The 17,056-nt window shown below is 45.0% G+C and overlaps 1 protein-coding gene across 3 annotated transcripts in view; it reads left to right on the top strand.

Moving 5' to 3' along the window:
* Positions 1-17,056, top strand: part of Sfmbt2 (Scm like with four mbt domains 2) — a 181,266-nt gene that overhangs the window by 155,745 nt on the left and 8,465 nt on the right. For all 3 annotated transcript variants that reach the window (XM_036188305.1, XM_036188306.1, XM_036188307.1), the window contains exons 17-20: positions 9,437-9,612; positions 11,755-11,921; positions 12,686-12,949; positions 14,131-14,259. In XM_036188305.1, the coding sequence (XP_036044198.1) occupies positions 9,437-9,612; positions 11,755-11,921; positions 12,686-12,949; positions 14,131-14,259 (736 nt within the window). The remainder of the gene's footprint in view (positions 1-9,436; positions 9,613-11,754; positions 11,922-12,685; positions 12,950-14,130; positions 14,260-17,056) is intronic.

Below are 17,056 nucleotides of genomic sequence, written 5' to 3'. Positions count from 1 at the left end.
TAGAAACAAACTGAAAGTCTGTTGTATCACACCTCCATGTGCTACATGGAGACTTACTGTCTGGATTAGTTTTTATTATCTCCATGACGAAACACTTAATAAAAGTAACTTCAGGGCTCAAAGGTTTATTTTTCCTCCTGGCTTCAAGGAGTTCAGCCCATGCTGAGCTGGCTCCATTTCTAGGTGTATGTTGAGACAGAACATCGTGGCAGAGGTTATTTACATGACAAGTGGACAGGAAGCCAAGGGAGAAGAGGGATGAGGTGATTAGGCACAATCTTCTAAGACACTTCCCCAGTGACCTATTTGTGCCAGCTTGGTACCCCCTTCTAAAGTCTCGGCCACTTTCTAACATAGAACTATCAACTGAGGACCAGATGTTTAATAAGTGGGCTTTAGAGGGACATTTCACATCCAAACTATAACAGTGACATTTCTGCTATATTGAGCTGTATATTAAGCATTATGACTGCTAACATGAAATGCAGATTTGCTGAACTAATATTTTGTGCATGTGTGTGTTTTATGTATATGTGTGCATTGTATATGTGCAGGTGTGTGTGTTAGTGTGTCTGAGTATTATGCAAATATGTATGAAGGCCAGAAAACACTTTTGAGACAGGGTCTCTCATTTTCCCAGAGTGTGCCATGTAGGTGATGCTGGTGGACCCACAAGCCCCAGACATCTTCCTCTTTCCTGATCCCTAGCTTGAGGATTACAGGCATACATCACCTCATCTGGCTTCTTCGCATGGGTTTTAGGGCTTGAACCCAGGTCCTTGTATTTGCAAGGCAAGCATTTCACAGACTAAGTCATCTCCCCAGCCCCTTAAGTAATAATACATTTTAATTGCTAAACTTTCATAAAAAACCTTATTGTGTTTATAAGCCAATACATGATTTATTAGAAATGAGAAAACATAGAGGCAGTGATGTTCCTGTCATCAGTGCAGGATATTTGTTAATAGTCCTCAATATTTGCTATTACAACCTGTTTATTCCACATAAAAGCTTCTCTGCTTTGGAATGGAAAAAAGCTAGAGATAGAAGAAACTGATACATCTCTTTGGCTTGCATTAAATAAAATGGCAATGAATTCTGGGTTCACATATTGGCTAACTTTCTTCTTTTATTTGGAAATTGGGAAGGTGATTTCTTTATTTCTTTCTCTTTTTCTTCCCTTTCTTTCTTCTTTCTTTCTCTCTCTCTTCCTTACCTTTCTTTCCCTCCTTCCCTCCCTCCCTCCCTCCCTCCCTTCCTTTCTTTCTTTCTTTCTTTCTTTCTTTCTTTCTTTCTTTCTTTCTTTCTTTCTTTCTTTCTTTCTTTCTTTCAAGGGGTTTTCAAAGGCAGGACCTCTGTGGGTCAACCTAGCTTTTTAAATTTTAGTTTCTGGCAAGTCTCACTAAGTTACCCAGACTGGCTGCACAGGCTATGTTTCTTGGGAGACCTTGAGCTTTCAATCTTCCTGCCTCAGCTTCTTGAGTAGTTGGGGTTGGAGGCATGTGTCAGCACACCTGGTTTGCTTTGCATTTCTCCATCTCTGAAAAGGAGAACAGGGCCATTGACACGCTTGCTCTTGGTTATAGAGGAGACCATAGGAAAAGGCCCCTTTCTCAGGAGAACTTCATTCCGCATGTTACTTAGTGTCTGAGAAGGCTGCTGCTCTTCTATGGGTTTCCATGTGCTGTACAGATAGCTAAGGATGGCTTTGGACTTCTGATTCTCTTGTTCGCATGGCCCAAGTGCTAACATTACAGGCATGCACCAACACAGCCAGTTTAAGCTATGGGGATGGAAGCCAGGACCTCGTGCATGATTTATATGGCCAGTATAGTTTCCTCTCTTAATAACTTTTTCTGGTACCATGAATGGGGCTAGTGAAACAGTTTATGGTCAGCTACCTACTCAGCATTCCTGGGGTCTCTTTAGATCAGCCCTGTTATCTTCAATTCCATGAAAGCCATTTATGGTCTAACAATGCCCTGGCCAATCACAAGGGGAAGGAAATGAAAGACAATAAGGAGAGGGCTTATTTTTACCATGCTGAAAGCCAATGATGGGCAAAATTACATGTCATCATTCCAAGAAACTCTTACAGGAGCTTCAGCCATAGCACAGAAGAAACAAAGCAAGTTTTTTTTCCCTTAGTATTCCATGTTCTATGTTCTGTGGGGGGGGCATCTGCCATAACAGCATTGTTTCTAGAGTCCTATTAAGCTGATGCCAGAAGACTCCAGCAAGTATTTGTGCAGAGAAATCCTTACATCTCACTTTTGGATTTTTCTGTACCATTCACTATAACCGAGAGGCACCTAGCAGCTATGGAAATAACCAGATCACAAACATCTTAAGTCTCATTAAAAGCCTTGCTCTCCCTAAATCAGCCAGAATCTATTCTGTGACAGGAAGAGTTCATTTTGCAAATGTTTGCACTTATTTTTATGTTGCTGAGTCGATGGGAGCTTTTATTAAATTCAGCCAGATAGAATTGAAGCCGACACCTTGCTTTCCACCCTGCTCAATTACAAAGGCAACAGATTACCTCTTCTATCTAGGATGGCAGGGAGGTCCTCACTCAGCAAAGCCTTACACAGCATCTTCTCAGGAGGAAATGCCTGCCTGACGGGCTTTCTCCTTGCCTGATCATAGCATTCCTTCTGAGCAGCTGCTAATGATGACAGCTTACAGTCGGCAGGAGCCTGCTTGTGACAGTTCTGTGGGCTGTGCCATCTCGCCTCACGGCAAATGACAACTTTCCAGATCCTGACAACCTGACTGTGCTTTTCCTCTACGCAAATGGGAAGAGACTGGAGAGGGAGCCAGCTTCTTCCTCGGTCCTGACAGGCAGGAGTGGTCTTCATTGTGAATGAGTTAACTTAGCAGAGGTTAGACCTGACATTTGAGACTGTCGTCTTTACTGTCTGAGCTGAACTGTAATGTTATAGTGTCTGCAGGAGGCCTGTGATAGCCCTCAGGGAAGTGTTTGTTGTGATTGCTCACTGGTTTGTTGTTGTTTTTCTTTTAAAAGTGTCTTTATTAACATTTATGAATTATATGTAATAACTAGTTTTATTAGACCATGTCTCTTCATGTATATAAAGAATTTTGATTCTATTCTCCTTTATTCCTTCATTTATCTCCAACCCACTCCACAGGTCCCGTTCTTCCCAACTAGTTGACCTTCCACTACAGCTCCTCCTCCTGATCCTCCTCCTCCTGGTCTTCTTCCTCCTCCTGATCCTCCTCCTCCTCCTGGTCCTCCTTCTGATCCTCCTCCTCCTCCTGGTCCTCCTACTCTTCGTCCTCCTCCTTTTGGTCCTCCTCCTCCTGATTCTCCTCCTCTTGGTCCTCCTCCTCCTGGTCCTCCTGGTCCTTCTCCTCCTGGTTCTCCTCCTCCTGATTTTCCTCCTCCTCCTGGCCCTCCTCCTCCTGGTCCTTTTCCTCCTGGTCCTCCTCCTTGTTCTCCTCCTCCTGGTCCTCTTTCAGGTCCTCCTCCTGGTCCTCCTCTTCCTGGTTCTCTTTCAGGTCCTCCTCCTCCTGGTCCTCTTTCAGCTCCTCCTCCTCCTGGTCCTCCTCTTCCTGATTCTCCTCCTCTTGGTCCTCCTCCATGTCCTCCTCCTCCTGGTCCTCCTCTTGCATCATGACCTAGTGAGTTTTGTAAGTGTTGTTTAAAGGCTCATGAGTAAGAAGCTTTTGCAGAATATGAACAACTTACCAGTGACTATACCACAGAGAAAAGTGTCTCCCTCCCTTGTTCACTGGTTTTTTCTTCTTATTCTTCTATTGGGGGATGGCATTTTTCTCAAAGATTAAATAGATATTTTTCCCTGACAAGATAAATTTGCCTTTCAGAAGATTTTCACCTGTAAATAAAATAATAAAATAAAATGGAACCAGCATCTTCACATACAGTAGTCTATTGGTATTTTCCTTCCTTTTCCATGAGTTATACCTTTCACACTACTAAGGAAATGGTTGCAGGGTTTGGAAAACTGTAGAAAGTATGCCTTGTCATGGTCTAAAAGGCCTGTACTGACAAAGTGAAAATGCGTTCCGACATCATTTGTTGAAACTATTCTTTAATGGAACAATTCCTTCAGATAAATGTGAATATTCTAAGCTACCTGCATCATTCTGAATTTTAAGATGAGAACAAAAATTTACTCTCTCCTTTAGGGGGATCTAAAACAATTGAAATGTTTTCATTGCATCCTGAAGTTTCTTCATATTTTACCTCTTCTTTGAATGGCTTTGAGCCCATGGTAGGGAAGCCGGGGAGACAATCTACAGATTTTTTTCCAGGCTCTTGTCGCCATTTTGTTCTACTTGGTTGTCGTGTGGGCAGGGCCAGCAAGGCTAAGTCAGGCCTTGTTTTGCTGTGAGTTGTGCTAACTGTGGGCAGGGCCAGCAAGGCTAAGTCAGGCCTTGTTTTGCTGTGAGTTTTGCTGTGAGTGTGTTGACTGTGGCATGCTCACCTCTTCCACAGGCAGGGACTGCTTTTGTGACTCTGGCCTCTTCTCCCCTTTAGCCATTTCACAGGCTTCTGTGTTATGAACAGAAGGATGTAATGTTGTATCATCCTGGGGGACTTGTGTGAAAAAGGATTCCCAAACAGAGATGTTCACTGGGACAGATGGTGTGTGTGTGTGTGTGTGTGTGTGTGTGTGTGTGTGTGTGTGTGACAGTTGTTAGTTTCTGTTTACTTGGCTTAGAGGAGGACAATTTGTGCTCCTGGAAATATACCTGATGAACTGACTGCAAAGCCAGTGACTGCCTGCTTGAGGAGCTTACTGCATTGGGGATGTGAGTGGGGTCTTAGTAGTAAATGAGTCAGCGATGTAGCTCAGAGAGATGCTTGCTTAATGAGTTTGGGGTTGTGGGTTTCAACCACAGCAGTGTGTGTGTGTGTGTGTGTGTGTGTGTGTGTGTGTGTGTGCGCGCGCGCCTATCACAGTGGTTGTTACATTTACATCTGGGAACTGTGGTTCAAAGCAATAAGACCGTAGGAGTGGCTTTCTGTACCTTGGCTGTACAGTGTTTGTGCTAGGCTCTTGCTTTCTTGCTAGACTTTGGAATTTGCTTTATGTTGGGCTGGAGGAGTCAACCTTCTTGCTCAAGTTCTCGGATGCCAGCCAGAGGTGCCTGTGGCTTTTCTGAAGATCGCACCTCCAGGGCAAGTGTAGCAATAAACCCAGATTCCTGTTCCAGCCCACCATGCCAGCATCACCCTGGCCTTTCAGTCCCATTTGCAGCTCCTGCCTTTGACAGCAGGAAGCCTGCTGTAAACACACACAGTAAAGAAGCAACTTTAGGCACGGAGGGCTTGCTTAGGCTTACAACCCAAGGGCAGCCCGTCATGGCAGAAAGTGCGTTCTAGCTGTGGTGGCAGGGCATGAGGCATCTGGTCACCCTGGAAGTACAGTAGGAAAAAAGAGAGATGAACGCTGGTCTCAGCTGGCTTCCCCCCTTACTGCTTTTTGTTCAGTTTAGGACCTGTGGGCCTTCTTTCTTTAGCCTCTCTGGAAACATCCTCACACACATACCCGGGGCAGTATCTTCTAGTTGATTTGAATCCAGTTGACAATGACTTGACCATGCATATCAGCCGTCACACCTGCACTTGCTAACCACAGTATAGTATTTGATCAGAGGCCAACATCACTTCAGTATCCTCCCTCCCTCTCACCCTTCCCATATCTCTAGTACCACAAGCAAACAGCCTCCTCATCACTACCCCACTGCAGTCTCCCCTATCCCAGGACTAGTGCCTTTCAGATGGATTGTATTTAAAGGACTAGCACCTTTGGTAGGGAGGGGAGGTGCAAGATTTGGCAGATGGTTGGTGACCTTCAGGGATACCTGTCATTGGTGGCTCATGAGCAGCTCTGGGACTAAAGAGGCCATCTTGATTGTCCTGAGCCCAATCACCAAACCTTTTTTGCTTCTTCCACAGTCAGGGGTTAGATGGGAGCTGTCCTGGAAAAAGCCAAGGCAAGACAGCTTTGAAAAGATGAGGCTAAGGAGCCATGGCTGATTCTGTGTGCCTACAGCATCCTGCCCTCAGAGTTGGGGCAGCCAGAGTCTGGAGGAACAGCATCTTGCCAGGTTACAGCATTCTACCCAGACACTATACTCTTCTTCCTCAGTCCCTCCACCACCATGGAATCTAGATAAGACGTGTGAAAGAAAACCATCATATTTGACTGTGGTTTAATTCCCACTTCAATGCATTTAGATAAGCTTTTCCTAATTATGGGAGATTTTAGTAAAGCACACGTTTCATTATAAGACAATACAATGACATATGTATGTGGTTGTCATAATGAAGTCCATGACTTTGTGTGCCAACTTTAATAGGTAATAAGATGAAAGGAAAGGCTCTGGTCTCCACTGAATCCGCCTGGGTAGGGAGGAAGATAAATGGCTTTCCCCTTGGCCACAGGAAGCAGCCCCGCGCTCTCCATGTCTCTTCATGCACCTTGTCGCTACAGGGTTCCCAAATGGACACGCTTTGTCTCCGAGTTCCCCTTACACAGTTTGGCATCTGACCTGGTTTTCACATTTCTCTTGCTCTTTGTGTGTCATGGTATTTCATTTTTTTATTTCAAAGAGACTTTAAGACGCTTGATATCAAGGTCTTTCAAGCAGAGCTGTAGGGCCACAAACAGGGCAAAGATAAAACTTACAAGGGAAAAAATGTACCCGTAAAAAATTTATATTCTCTGTTTCCCACAAACCTGGGGATATACCGTGTTCTCAGAGCGGGACTATTCTTGTCATGAAACGCAACAACAGTAGAAAGCGAGACCTTCTCCCTGCAAAGTGCATCCAAGCAGCCAGCCCTGGGTGCAGAGAGAACAGTCTCTCTACAGAGGGTCCATGAAGGTTCCAGAGGAAAAAAATCAACGTTGATGCAAAGCTATTCAATTTAAAGTATCATTTTGTCTACAAAGCATTGATGTGAGTTCTTCCCATATAGAAAGGCAACCTCAAACATCAGAGAAATTGAAGAACAAGAAGAGCAGAGGTCCTAGGACATGAAAAGCCAAAGAATAAATACAAAGGACTTTTTCCAGTTAGAGTTTAATTTTATTTTTTTACTGTTAAGACTTTGAAAATTGAATTATTAGGGAAAACATATAGACTCCTGAAAGACATTAATGTTTAAAAAAATCAAGATGAAATCTATTAAGTAGTACTTTTTTTTCTCTTTATTTCTGCTAACACATTTTTCCTTGTGATCCAGATTAAGGTTTTTAAAGATTGACCTTATGATCTTTAATATGTGTACATGTGGGTGTGTATGGGGGTGGTGGTGGTAATGTATGCACATGAGTGTAGGCGCCCACACAGACTGAGGCATCAGATCCCTCGGGAACTAGGGTTATAAGGGGTTGTGAGTTGCCTGATAGCACTGGGGACTGAAATTGGGTTGTCTGAAAGAGCAGCACTCACTCTTAACTGCTGAGCCACCTCTCTAGCCCTGGGTCAAGGGTTTTAAACAATGTTCTGTCTACTGATTTTGAACATGATGGTCTCCTTATCTTACAGTATCCATTCTTTGAACATGTTCTCTAGGCTCTGTGGCCTCATCTGTTTGAGGTCTGGGTCCCCCAATGAACTGTTGATTGTGCATGCATCCGGAAAGATTAGTTGCACTTCTTTGGAGCTGGCAAACTAAAGCCATGGTGGAGAGAAGAGTAGATGACTTCTCCAGAGTGGTTTTATTTATGGAACCACCTGTCGCTCTGCCAGCCAGAAGAGAGACAGGGATGCTTACTCTGATGGCCAGGGTTTGGCAGAGGGCTTTGCTATTCTGTATGGATCCTTTGATACTTCTAACATACAGAAGCCTGCCTCTGTCATCACAGTAGCTTGCTTGTGGTCAGTTTGGGTTCTGTGGGTACTAAAGCTGCTGGCATACCCAGTTCCAGGACTTCTCAGAGGGCAGGCTGACTTCACAGGGCTGTAGGACAGGGTTTTGTTAGTTTTGATTTTTCTTATAACATCTTTTGTACTTCTCTCCTCTTGCTTGCCTGACACCATGATGCACAATGCCCATTTATGAATAATAGAGATTGTCTTTTCATTTCAACAACATGCTGTGCCATCTTGACAAAGATGCCATTTCAATGATCTGATTTTTTGTAGTTTTTCAAAGCACATTCACTATCCAATATGCACTCATACTTTCAAAAAATAAAAAAGGGACACCCACTAGATATCATTAGCTTCAATCTGAGGACCACAACCATTAGATATGTCCTAGGCTATACTATGTCGTACAAGGCTTAGCTATGAGGCTTCATGTAACATGGTGAGAACCTGCTATGTAGAAATCTTTACTACAGGAGGTTTAGCACTGTTACCCTGCCCTTTGTGCCCACCAGAGGATAATACTCAAACATATTCCCAGTGAGATTACAAGGAAGTATCAAAAGAAAATAGACGCTACACACATTACACTATGTTATTAGAAAATAGAGAGGTCGGTTTGGGAATACACTTGCGCTGGTCTGTTTTTGCTGTTTCTGTCACTGTGACAAAATGCCTAAGCTGAGAAAAACAAGGGAGGATGCACTGGTTTGGGCTCAGAGTTTCAGTCCATGGCGGAGCAGCATGGTGCGGAACATGAGCTGCTCATCTCATGGAAACTGTGTACGAAGCAGAGCCATCAAGAGGGACTAGGGACAAGATAGACCTTTCAGAGGCACACCCTGGGCTCATTTTCTTCAACTAGACCTCACTCCCAAAGTCTCCACCTTCTCTCATTAATGCCGTCAACTTATGAACCCACTGAGGAACCAATCTGTTGATGAAGAGACACCTTATGATCCAGTCATTTCCCCAAAACCCCAAGGCTGACAGCCATGCATCTAACACCTTTGGAGGACAACTCAGATTCATCTCTTAACAATGCTACGTGTCTCCAACCCTTTGCTTGTGGGCTGTGTGCACCCTGGGAGAGTTACAAATGAGGTCCAACATAAAATCACAAACTTACTTAGAACTTCATGATTTTTTTAAAAGATGTATTTATTTTTATTTTATGCATATGGATGCTTTGCCTGTGTGTAATTCTGTGCCCCATGTGCCTACAATACCGTCATAGGCCAGAGAGGGGGTAAGATCTTCTAGAGCTGGAGTTCCACATTGCTATGGGCCATCTTGGTGGTTGCTGGGAACCTAACTCCAGTCGTCCGGAAGTACAGCCTGTGCTCTTAACCACTGAGCCATCTCTCTGGACCCTCGAGTCATTTCTAGAATGGAACTTTTGTTAATAACTCTGTGTGCGGTTCTCATGTGTGAACTTTGTAAGTGACAGGTGACAACACCCGTGTCTCTCACAATGCCAGAAGGTTAGACGTGCCTTCCAGTCTAACAGAGCAAGTCAGAAAACGGACTCACCGTTCCTTCTCTGTCCTTCATTTTCTAGGTACAGAGGTAAAACGTACAGGGCTGTGGTCAAGATCGTGAGGACATCAGACCAGGTGTCACATTTCTGCCGCCGCGTGTGTGCCAAGCTGGAATGCTGTCCGAATTTATTTAGTCCTGTGTTGATCTCTGAGAACTGCCCAGAGAACTGCTCCATTCACACCAAAACGAAATACAGTGAGTCCAAGGGAACCCTGAGCGGTGGCGTGGGGACTTGTTTTGTTGTTGTTTGTTTTGTTTTTAACGCTTTGTGTAGTTTTTCATAGGAATAACTGCAGAACTTTTTAAGATCTGCAGTGCAGGTCCATACGCGTTTTTAGCCGGACATAAGAAAGGGGTGGGTCGGTTCAACCAGGGTACACTGTCATCAGAAGATTTTGGGAATGGAGAAGTGACAATTTCAGAGGACCAACTGATTCCTAAGCCATGTGGGTGGAAGCAGGACATGATAAATTGATTATTGGTAATGCTTAGAAACTCTAATTAATTAACTTCTTGTCCTTACCCCCCAGGATTTATAATACTACTTTTTTTGGGGTTTAGTTTGTTTTTTGTTTGTTTGTTTGTTTTGTTTCTGAGACATGATCTCTCATTCTGTAGCCCAGGCTGGCCTAAAAGTCTTTATGTAACCCAGGCTAGCCTCACACTCTCAGAGCTCCTCCTGCCTCTGCCCCGTGCAGTGGAATGACAGATATGAGCCACCACACTGGCTAACAGTTCTTTCATCAATAGCAGGGAAGTCTCTGAGCAGTTTTCTCATTGCCCGACCCTGTGGGTTCCTCCCCTACTTAACTACTTCCCTCAGCACTCTCTCAGGCGTGTCACTGGAGGATTCAGAAACATCTCCCTTCCTTCCCAGATGCCTTGGCTTCCCCACTGCTGTGCAGGACTCTGAGTTGGCCCCCCTTCCCCAACCTGGAGTGCTTGCCTCTGCCAACTCCCAACACACTGAGAGACCTCTGCCTTACACTGACAGCTTCCCTCAGCTCTTCATTTCCTCTATTCTGAGAAATTCCTTCTCTCATTCTTGAAGGGCTTACCACTGTAGAAGCCTCTACCTGGGATATCTCAAGCTCTGAAAACTCCAGTCTCCAGCTTCTCAACTTGTTAATCTCCCCCTAGTTCTCTCTGGTCCCGGGGCAGCGACAAGGAAGTTGGCTTTACCGGCCCAGGTTCCCGCCACCTACTAGAGTTTAAGGACGCACACAGTGTGGTCAGTGCTCTGTGAACCACAGGCACCTGTGACATACCAACTGCTTTGTTGGAACCAGGGATATGAGTAGGGTCGAGATACTGTTCACAGTATGGCTTTGTTCTGTACACAGGCACAGATAGACACATATACAACTGTACTTGGCAAATTAACCTTCTACTCCCAGTCCCTCCGAAAGTCAGAGGGTCATCTGTTCTCTCTATTACATCTCTATGCCTTTCTACCTGCATACTTAGTTCCTGGTGAGAGGGACCAGGGCATAGAAGCTGGTCTTGCAAGTGCTAGACAAGCATTCTGCCACGAGCCATATTCCCAGGCCTTGGGTTTTGAGATGCGGTGTGTTCGTTTCTGTTCCTTGTGGCTGTGATTGATTAAACAGTCTGACACAAACAACTTAAGCAGACAAGGGTTTATTTTGGCTCACACTTTCAAGTTAGAGCCTACCATAGCAAGGACACTACAGTGGCGGGAGTTAGAAAGAGGTGGAAGTCAAGATAGCTCTCCACCTGCAAGGTCATCGGCCCTTCTCAGATGATTCTAGATTCTGTCCAGTTGACCACTCTAATCATCACATAGAATGTCCCTTTGTGAATAAGGCTGGCCTTGACCTTCAAAAGAAAAATCTTTTTTGGAGACCTATAGCATACTCTATCCCTGGATGTTCACATCTCCCTGCTCATTTCTATTTCACCTTACCTTTGACCAGTGGAAGGGTTTGCTGGGTAGCAACTGCTCCTGGAAGTAACTGCCTTGACTGAGGACTTCAGTTGCTTTGAATGATGACCTTGCAAATATGGTTTTCTGTAGTCCCAGGACACCAGGGAAGAGGAAAGGGGTATTTCCAGGGCATTGTGACCTGGAAGTGAACTGAAAGGTGATTCTGGGTCTCATTTAACAAATCTTTAAAAGGCTTAGACCCTACGGTGTGAATATTGCTGTCGCTGGAAACTGAGCTACAACAGGAGGAAAAACAACAAATCAATCAAACAAAAAACAGCCATTGGATAGAATTGAGACTACTGAGGGCAGGGATCTCCCAGTGGGCTCTGGCTCTATGATGGACCTGTCATTGATTGTACTCAGTCAGACCATCTTCTTCCCTGTAGCCTATTACTATGGAAAAAGAAAGAAGATCATTAAACCCCCAATTGGGGAAAGCAGCATTGAAAGTGGGCATCCAAAACCAGCCAGGAGAAGGAAACGTCGGAAATCCATCTTTGTGCAGAAGAGACGAAGATCTTCTGCAGTGGACTTCCAAGCAGGCTCTGGGGAGGTATGCTGGCCTTAAAGGGCTTCTAGCATTAGAGGAGAGGTGTTTGGCTGGTTTTAATTTTACTGTGTGTGTGTGTGTGTGTGTGTGTGTGTGTGTGTGTGTGTGTGTGTGTGTGTGTACAAACATGGGAGGACTAGAGGTCAACCTCCTTAGTTGTCATTCCTCAGGACAAGGTTCATCTGGGGTTTTCATTTTGTTTTTGAGGTAGGGCTTCTTACTTTTACCTAGAACACATCACTTTGGCTAAGCTGGTTGGCCAGCAAGTCATAGGGATCCACCTGCCTGCACCTCCTGGAGGCCCAGTTTTTCCACATGGCATCCGGGGATTAAATTGAGGTCCTTATACTTGCAAGACAAGTGCTTCACCTGTTGGGCCATCTCCTCACCCCCTGACAGGTTATTTTTTTGAGAGATGGTCTCAGCATGCAGTCTAGGCTGGTCTTAAATTTACTAACCTTTTGTCTCATCTTCCTGAGTCCTGGAATAGAAACCTGGGACAAGACACTCCCTGACATCCCCTTTAGGTACCGAGAACCAATTGCACGTGTTCAGCTACTGGTTAGGAAAAGGCTGTGTCAGGAGAGCCTTCGGTACCATGGGCTCTCTTTCAAGGCCTCCATGGACAAACCTTGCCAAAAGCTTTGTTCTGGGAAGGAAAGCCAAGTCACCAGGGCCTGGCAATGTGGCTGTCTGTGAGAGTCACCTTACGGCTCTCACTCAAGTCCTGTCAACTCACCCTCACTAAGCACATCACTCCCTCTCAGGAAAGTGAAGAGGAGGATGCAGAGGCCCTGGAGGATGACACTGCGAGTGAGGAAACTGGTTCTGAGGTCCGAGACGACCCGACAGACACCTCATCAGCAGAGGTGCCCTCCACCAGGCCCCGGAGAGCTGTGACCCTGCGGAACAGTTCAGAGGCTGTGAAACGGCCCCCAGTGGAGAGACCACGAAGGGTCCGCCAAGTGCCAACCACTACCTCTGCTGATGAAGGCAACAAGGGCCCCCCTGCTAGGCCTGAGGAACCGGGGGTAAGTGAGCTCACAGAGTCATGGCTCATCTTTAAGTACATGGGGTAGAGCTCAGGCTGCCATTCAGGAAAACCTTTTTAAAATACCAGAAATGACCATAGATGCTCTGTTAAAATTCCTAAGTCTGAGAACAAAAGAATGATTTCACCTCTCGGTTGAGAGGGCGAGGAAGCATCAGACAGACATTCCTAGGGCTGGAACAGCGTCCTCATTTCTGGGTAATTTTAATACCCCGGAGCTTCCAATCAGGAGGATGGAGAGGGTCCAGTCCTGCAGTTATGGGTCCCACAATGCCATCTCTACATTTCCCATTTCCGCACTTGAATTCTGCAGCACTCTCTCCTCTGTGGGACACCTCTCTATCACCCTCATACATTACATCAGCATACCTGACACCCCCTAGCCCTATAGGCAGTGTATGAACAGCTACAAAGGTCCTTGGCACCATCCTAATGAAAGCAAACGGTGATGGTGAGCTGTGCTGTACTGCCTGGGTCTGGCTGTACCCCCTTAGTATCTGTTTGCCTTGTAATCAGTGATGATTCATTAGTAAGCAGGCCCTGGGTTTTCGGAACTAGGCGTTCAAGATTGACGGTTGCTATGCCATGGGGTGGGACAGGTGTGCATGTTCATAAGTGTGCTTAGAGGTCAGGGGTCAACCTCAGATATCCTTTCTTAGGAGCCATTCACTCTTCACTCTTGGTTTCTTCTTTTGTTTTTTGAAAAGGTATTTCATGCCTAGAGCTTAGTAGTTTAGGCTGATTGACCACCACGTCCCAGAATCCTCCTGCCTCCACTTCCCCAGCACCACCAGTTTTTTGTTTTTGTTGTTTTGTTTTGTTTGCTTTTTAGTGTGTGATCTCGGTATTGAACCCAGATCCTTGTGCTTACATGGCAGGCATTTTGCCATTATCTCCCAGCCCTGCTGTACCTTTTGTTGTTACTGTCTTTGAGCCTTTGAAGATAGCCAGGTCATTGCAGGTGTGGGAGTCACCAGAGACAGGTTGCTAAGAAACTCCACAGAGATTGAGCTTTATCACTGGCTGTGTGTCCAGCAAAGAGATCAAGAGAAGTAGGAGTTCTGGTCCCGTGGTGTGGTTGAGGCACACAGGTTGTTAGAAAGATGTAGCTGGCCCTACATCTTTCTGTTCAGTAACAGTCCCCTGCCCCCTTCCCTGCAGGAAACAAAGCAAGAGGATGAGGAAAGGCTGATTCTTGAGAGCAATCCGTTGGAGTGGACGGTCACAGACGTGGTACGATTCATTAAGCTGACGGATTGTGCGCCCTTGGCCAAGATCTTTCAGGAGCAGGTACAGTGGCTTGCTGTGTCACAAATTTATTTTCTGGACTCCAGGTCTTGTCTCTCTGTGTTTGCATGTTTGAGCATAAATATATGTGTGTTCATGTGTGTGCACTTACGTGTATTTTTGTGTGTGCATATATGTGCATGTGGCTGTAAAGCCCAGAGAACCACAGGGTGCCTGCCATGCCTCAAACAATGCCACCTTTTAGAGACAGGTTCACTCACTGACTTGGAACTCAGTAGGCTAGGCTGACTGGTCGGTGAGCCTCAAAGACCCACTTATCTCTGCCCCCCAAGTGCTGGGATTACAAACACTTACCAGGACACCTAGTTTTGTAAAAGTGAGTTCTGGGGATCAGTTTCTTCTACTCACTAGACAATTACTGAACTGACTGAGCTGTTTTCCCAGCCCAGAGACTAGATCTTAAAGGAATTACCTATCTTACCTGGCTTCTTTATGACTTACCAGGAAGGAGTAAAGTCTCAGGTGCCCTTCATCTGCACGCTACAGTGGATACCTGTAAGTGGGCTCATCCGTTAGTGCTGAGCACCTGATGTGGCAGTCTTGTCTCTGGTTCTTAATTGTCTCATAGAGATGAGGGTTTTCTGACCCAGATGTAGCTGGTACTGTCAGGTGAGGAGCTAACCTCTAAGCTCCGCCATGATTCACAGCTGTAGCTCACTCTCTGGTACCAGTTTCTGTTGTGTTATTGCTGTGATAAAGCACTGCCCAAAAGTGACTCAGAGAGGAAAGAGTTTATTTCATCTCACAGCTTAAGGCGTTTAGTGAAGGGTTGACAGGGAAGGAGCTCCAGGTGGGAACCTGGAGGCGGGAACTGAAGCAGAGACATGATGGAACTGGCTTGTTGGCTTGTTTACCATGTTCAGCTCAGGGAACTTTCTTAGACTACCCAGGGCTGCCTGCCCAGAGGTGGCACCACCCCCATGGGCTGGGCTCTCCTACATCAATAATTGATGAAGAAAATGCCCCCAAAGAGTTGCCTACAGGTCAGCCTGAATGGGACATCTTCTCAATTGAGGCCCCTTCTTCTCAAATGATTTTAGCTTATGTTGACAAAAAACAAACAAAACAAAACAAAAAACAAACAAACAAACAAAAAAACTAACCAGCACATCCTCACAGAGTAAATATGTCTTTTAAGGCCTAGTATTATTTATATACTGTTTTTCCATATAGTTGATTAAAGATATGCCTATCTAGCCTCTTTTTAGACTTAACAAGCCAATAATTAGAGAAGATAAATTTTAAACATTAAGACAGAAAAAAAATGTCTGATTTCCCAGTCATATAGGGAATTTTCCATCTTTTGGTCCAAGTCAATGCAGTAATATGTTGTAAAAAGCAAATTAATGAACATCCTGTTCCTCCACTTTCCACTCTCAAGAGTGTGTTCTTGGTATCCAAGCTCTCCTGCGTTGATATCCATGAGACAAAGTGATTAATCGCATTCATTCTGGAAACTTCTGCAGACCCCAGAGAAGGTCATGTGGAAGGCACAAACAGGAGCCAGACAGGAGGCCTGGCTCTTGGCTTTCTGGCATTCACTGCTCTTCTTCTCTGGGCACAGACAGGGAGGCAGACAAGGAGACATGCTTTCTGACCTAAAGAAAGAGGGTAATGACCTCTTCCCTTCATTGCAACAGACTGACAAGATGGAGGAAATAACAAGCAGTGCTGTAGCTTAGCTGGCACGGGGCTTATTAATAAAAGTGCACCCCCATCTTAGAAGCAAACACAAAGCAAGAGCTAGAAAACCCATGTAGAGAACTGCCTGGGGCAGCATTTCCCCAGTCTGGTGCTTAGTCATAGTGGCACCACCAAAAATCGACAAAAAAAACAAGTGGAAACCTGTTGTATTCAAGTACATGACAAATTCTGTCCACATAAGTTTAAATACGCCACCATGTATATGTTGGTCCATGTGTACATTCAACATACACCGACCAAGTGCCTACTATATGCTTTATAATGTCCAAAACATGACAAAGAAATGTGGCATTCATAAAATTGTTTTATTTTGGTTTAGTCTCCAATGTTCCATTTTATTTTAGAAACATTATTCTGTTGTGAGCAGAATAAGGGATAGATTTTTGTCATTTCTAGATTCTCAGTTATGTGGGAACTCAAGAACATGTGTAGCATGAATGGTTACCAGGCTCCTGTGTTGATACCATGTGTGAATTTTCATTGAGAAACTGTCTTGTGGGGAGGGATTAGCTAAAACACTACATTTACAGTCTTCCTTTATCTCACTGCTAAGCCCACTTTCCAAAGACATCGCAGAATGTTTCAAGGAAATGGACATGGCTGGCACATCCCCACTGCTGTAGATTCAGAGCAGGCAAATGCTTCCTCCTTCCACCTCCTCTGACATCAGCTAAAAGCTTTGTCCTTGATTTAGACGTTAGGTGGGCTTTAATGGATGAGTCCTGTTCCCAATTAATTTTGCATTTCACATTAGGGATTTTCAACTGTTTAAAAAAAAATGTTGCCTGCTGGGCTGTCTAAAGTGTGTGGACACTTGAGTCCTTTCTGGTCCATTAGACTTTTAATGACTTATTTTTACTAATTTGTTCTATCATCATTTTGCCCAAATGACAGTGCTCTGATTGGGTGAGGCCTCCAGCATTTTCTGAGCTGTCAGATGAACTAGGTGTCTGCAGACTATTCAGCAGCCTGCACAGGAGATCACAGTGTACAGAATGATAATAGCTGTGTGCGTTCATGCCTAGGGATGTTAGGAATTCAGAGATGGTTCTAATCACCACAAGCGGTTGCAGAC

Source organism: Onychomys torridus, chromosome 5 (assembly GCF_903995425.1).
Source record: "Onychomys torridus chromosome 5, mOncTor1.1, whole genome shotgun sequence".
Lineage (NCBI taxonomy): Eukaryota > Metazoa > Chordata > Mammalia > Rodentia > Cricetidae > Onychomys > Onychomys torridus.
The sequence above is the reverse complement of the archived record's forward strand: the minus strand, read 5'-3'. Positions and strand labels throughout refer to the sequence as shown.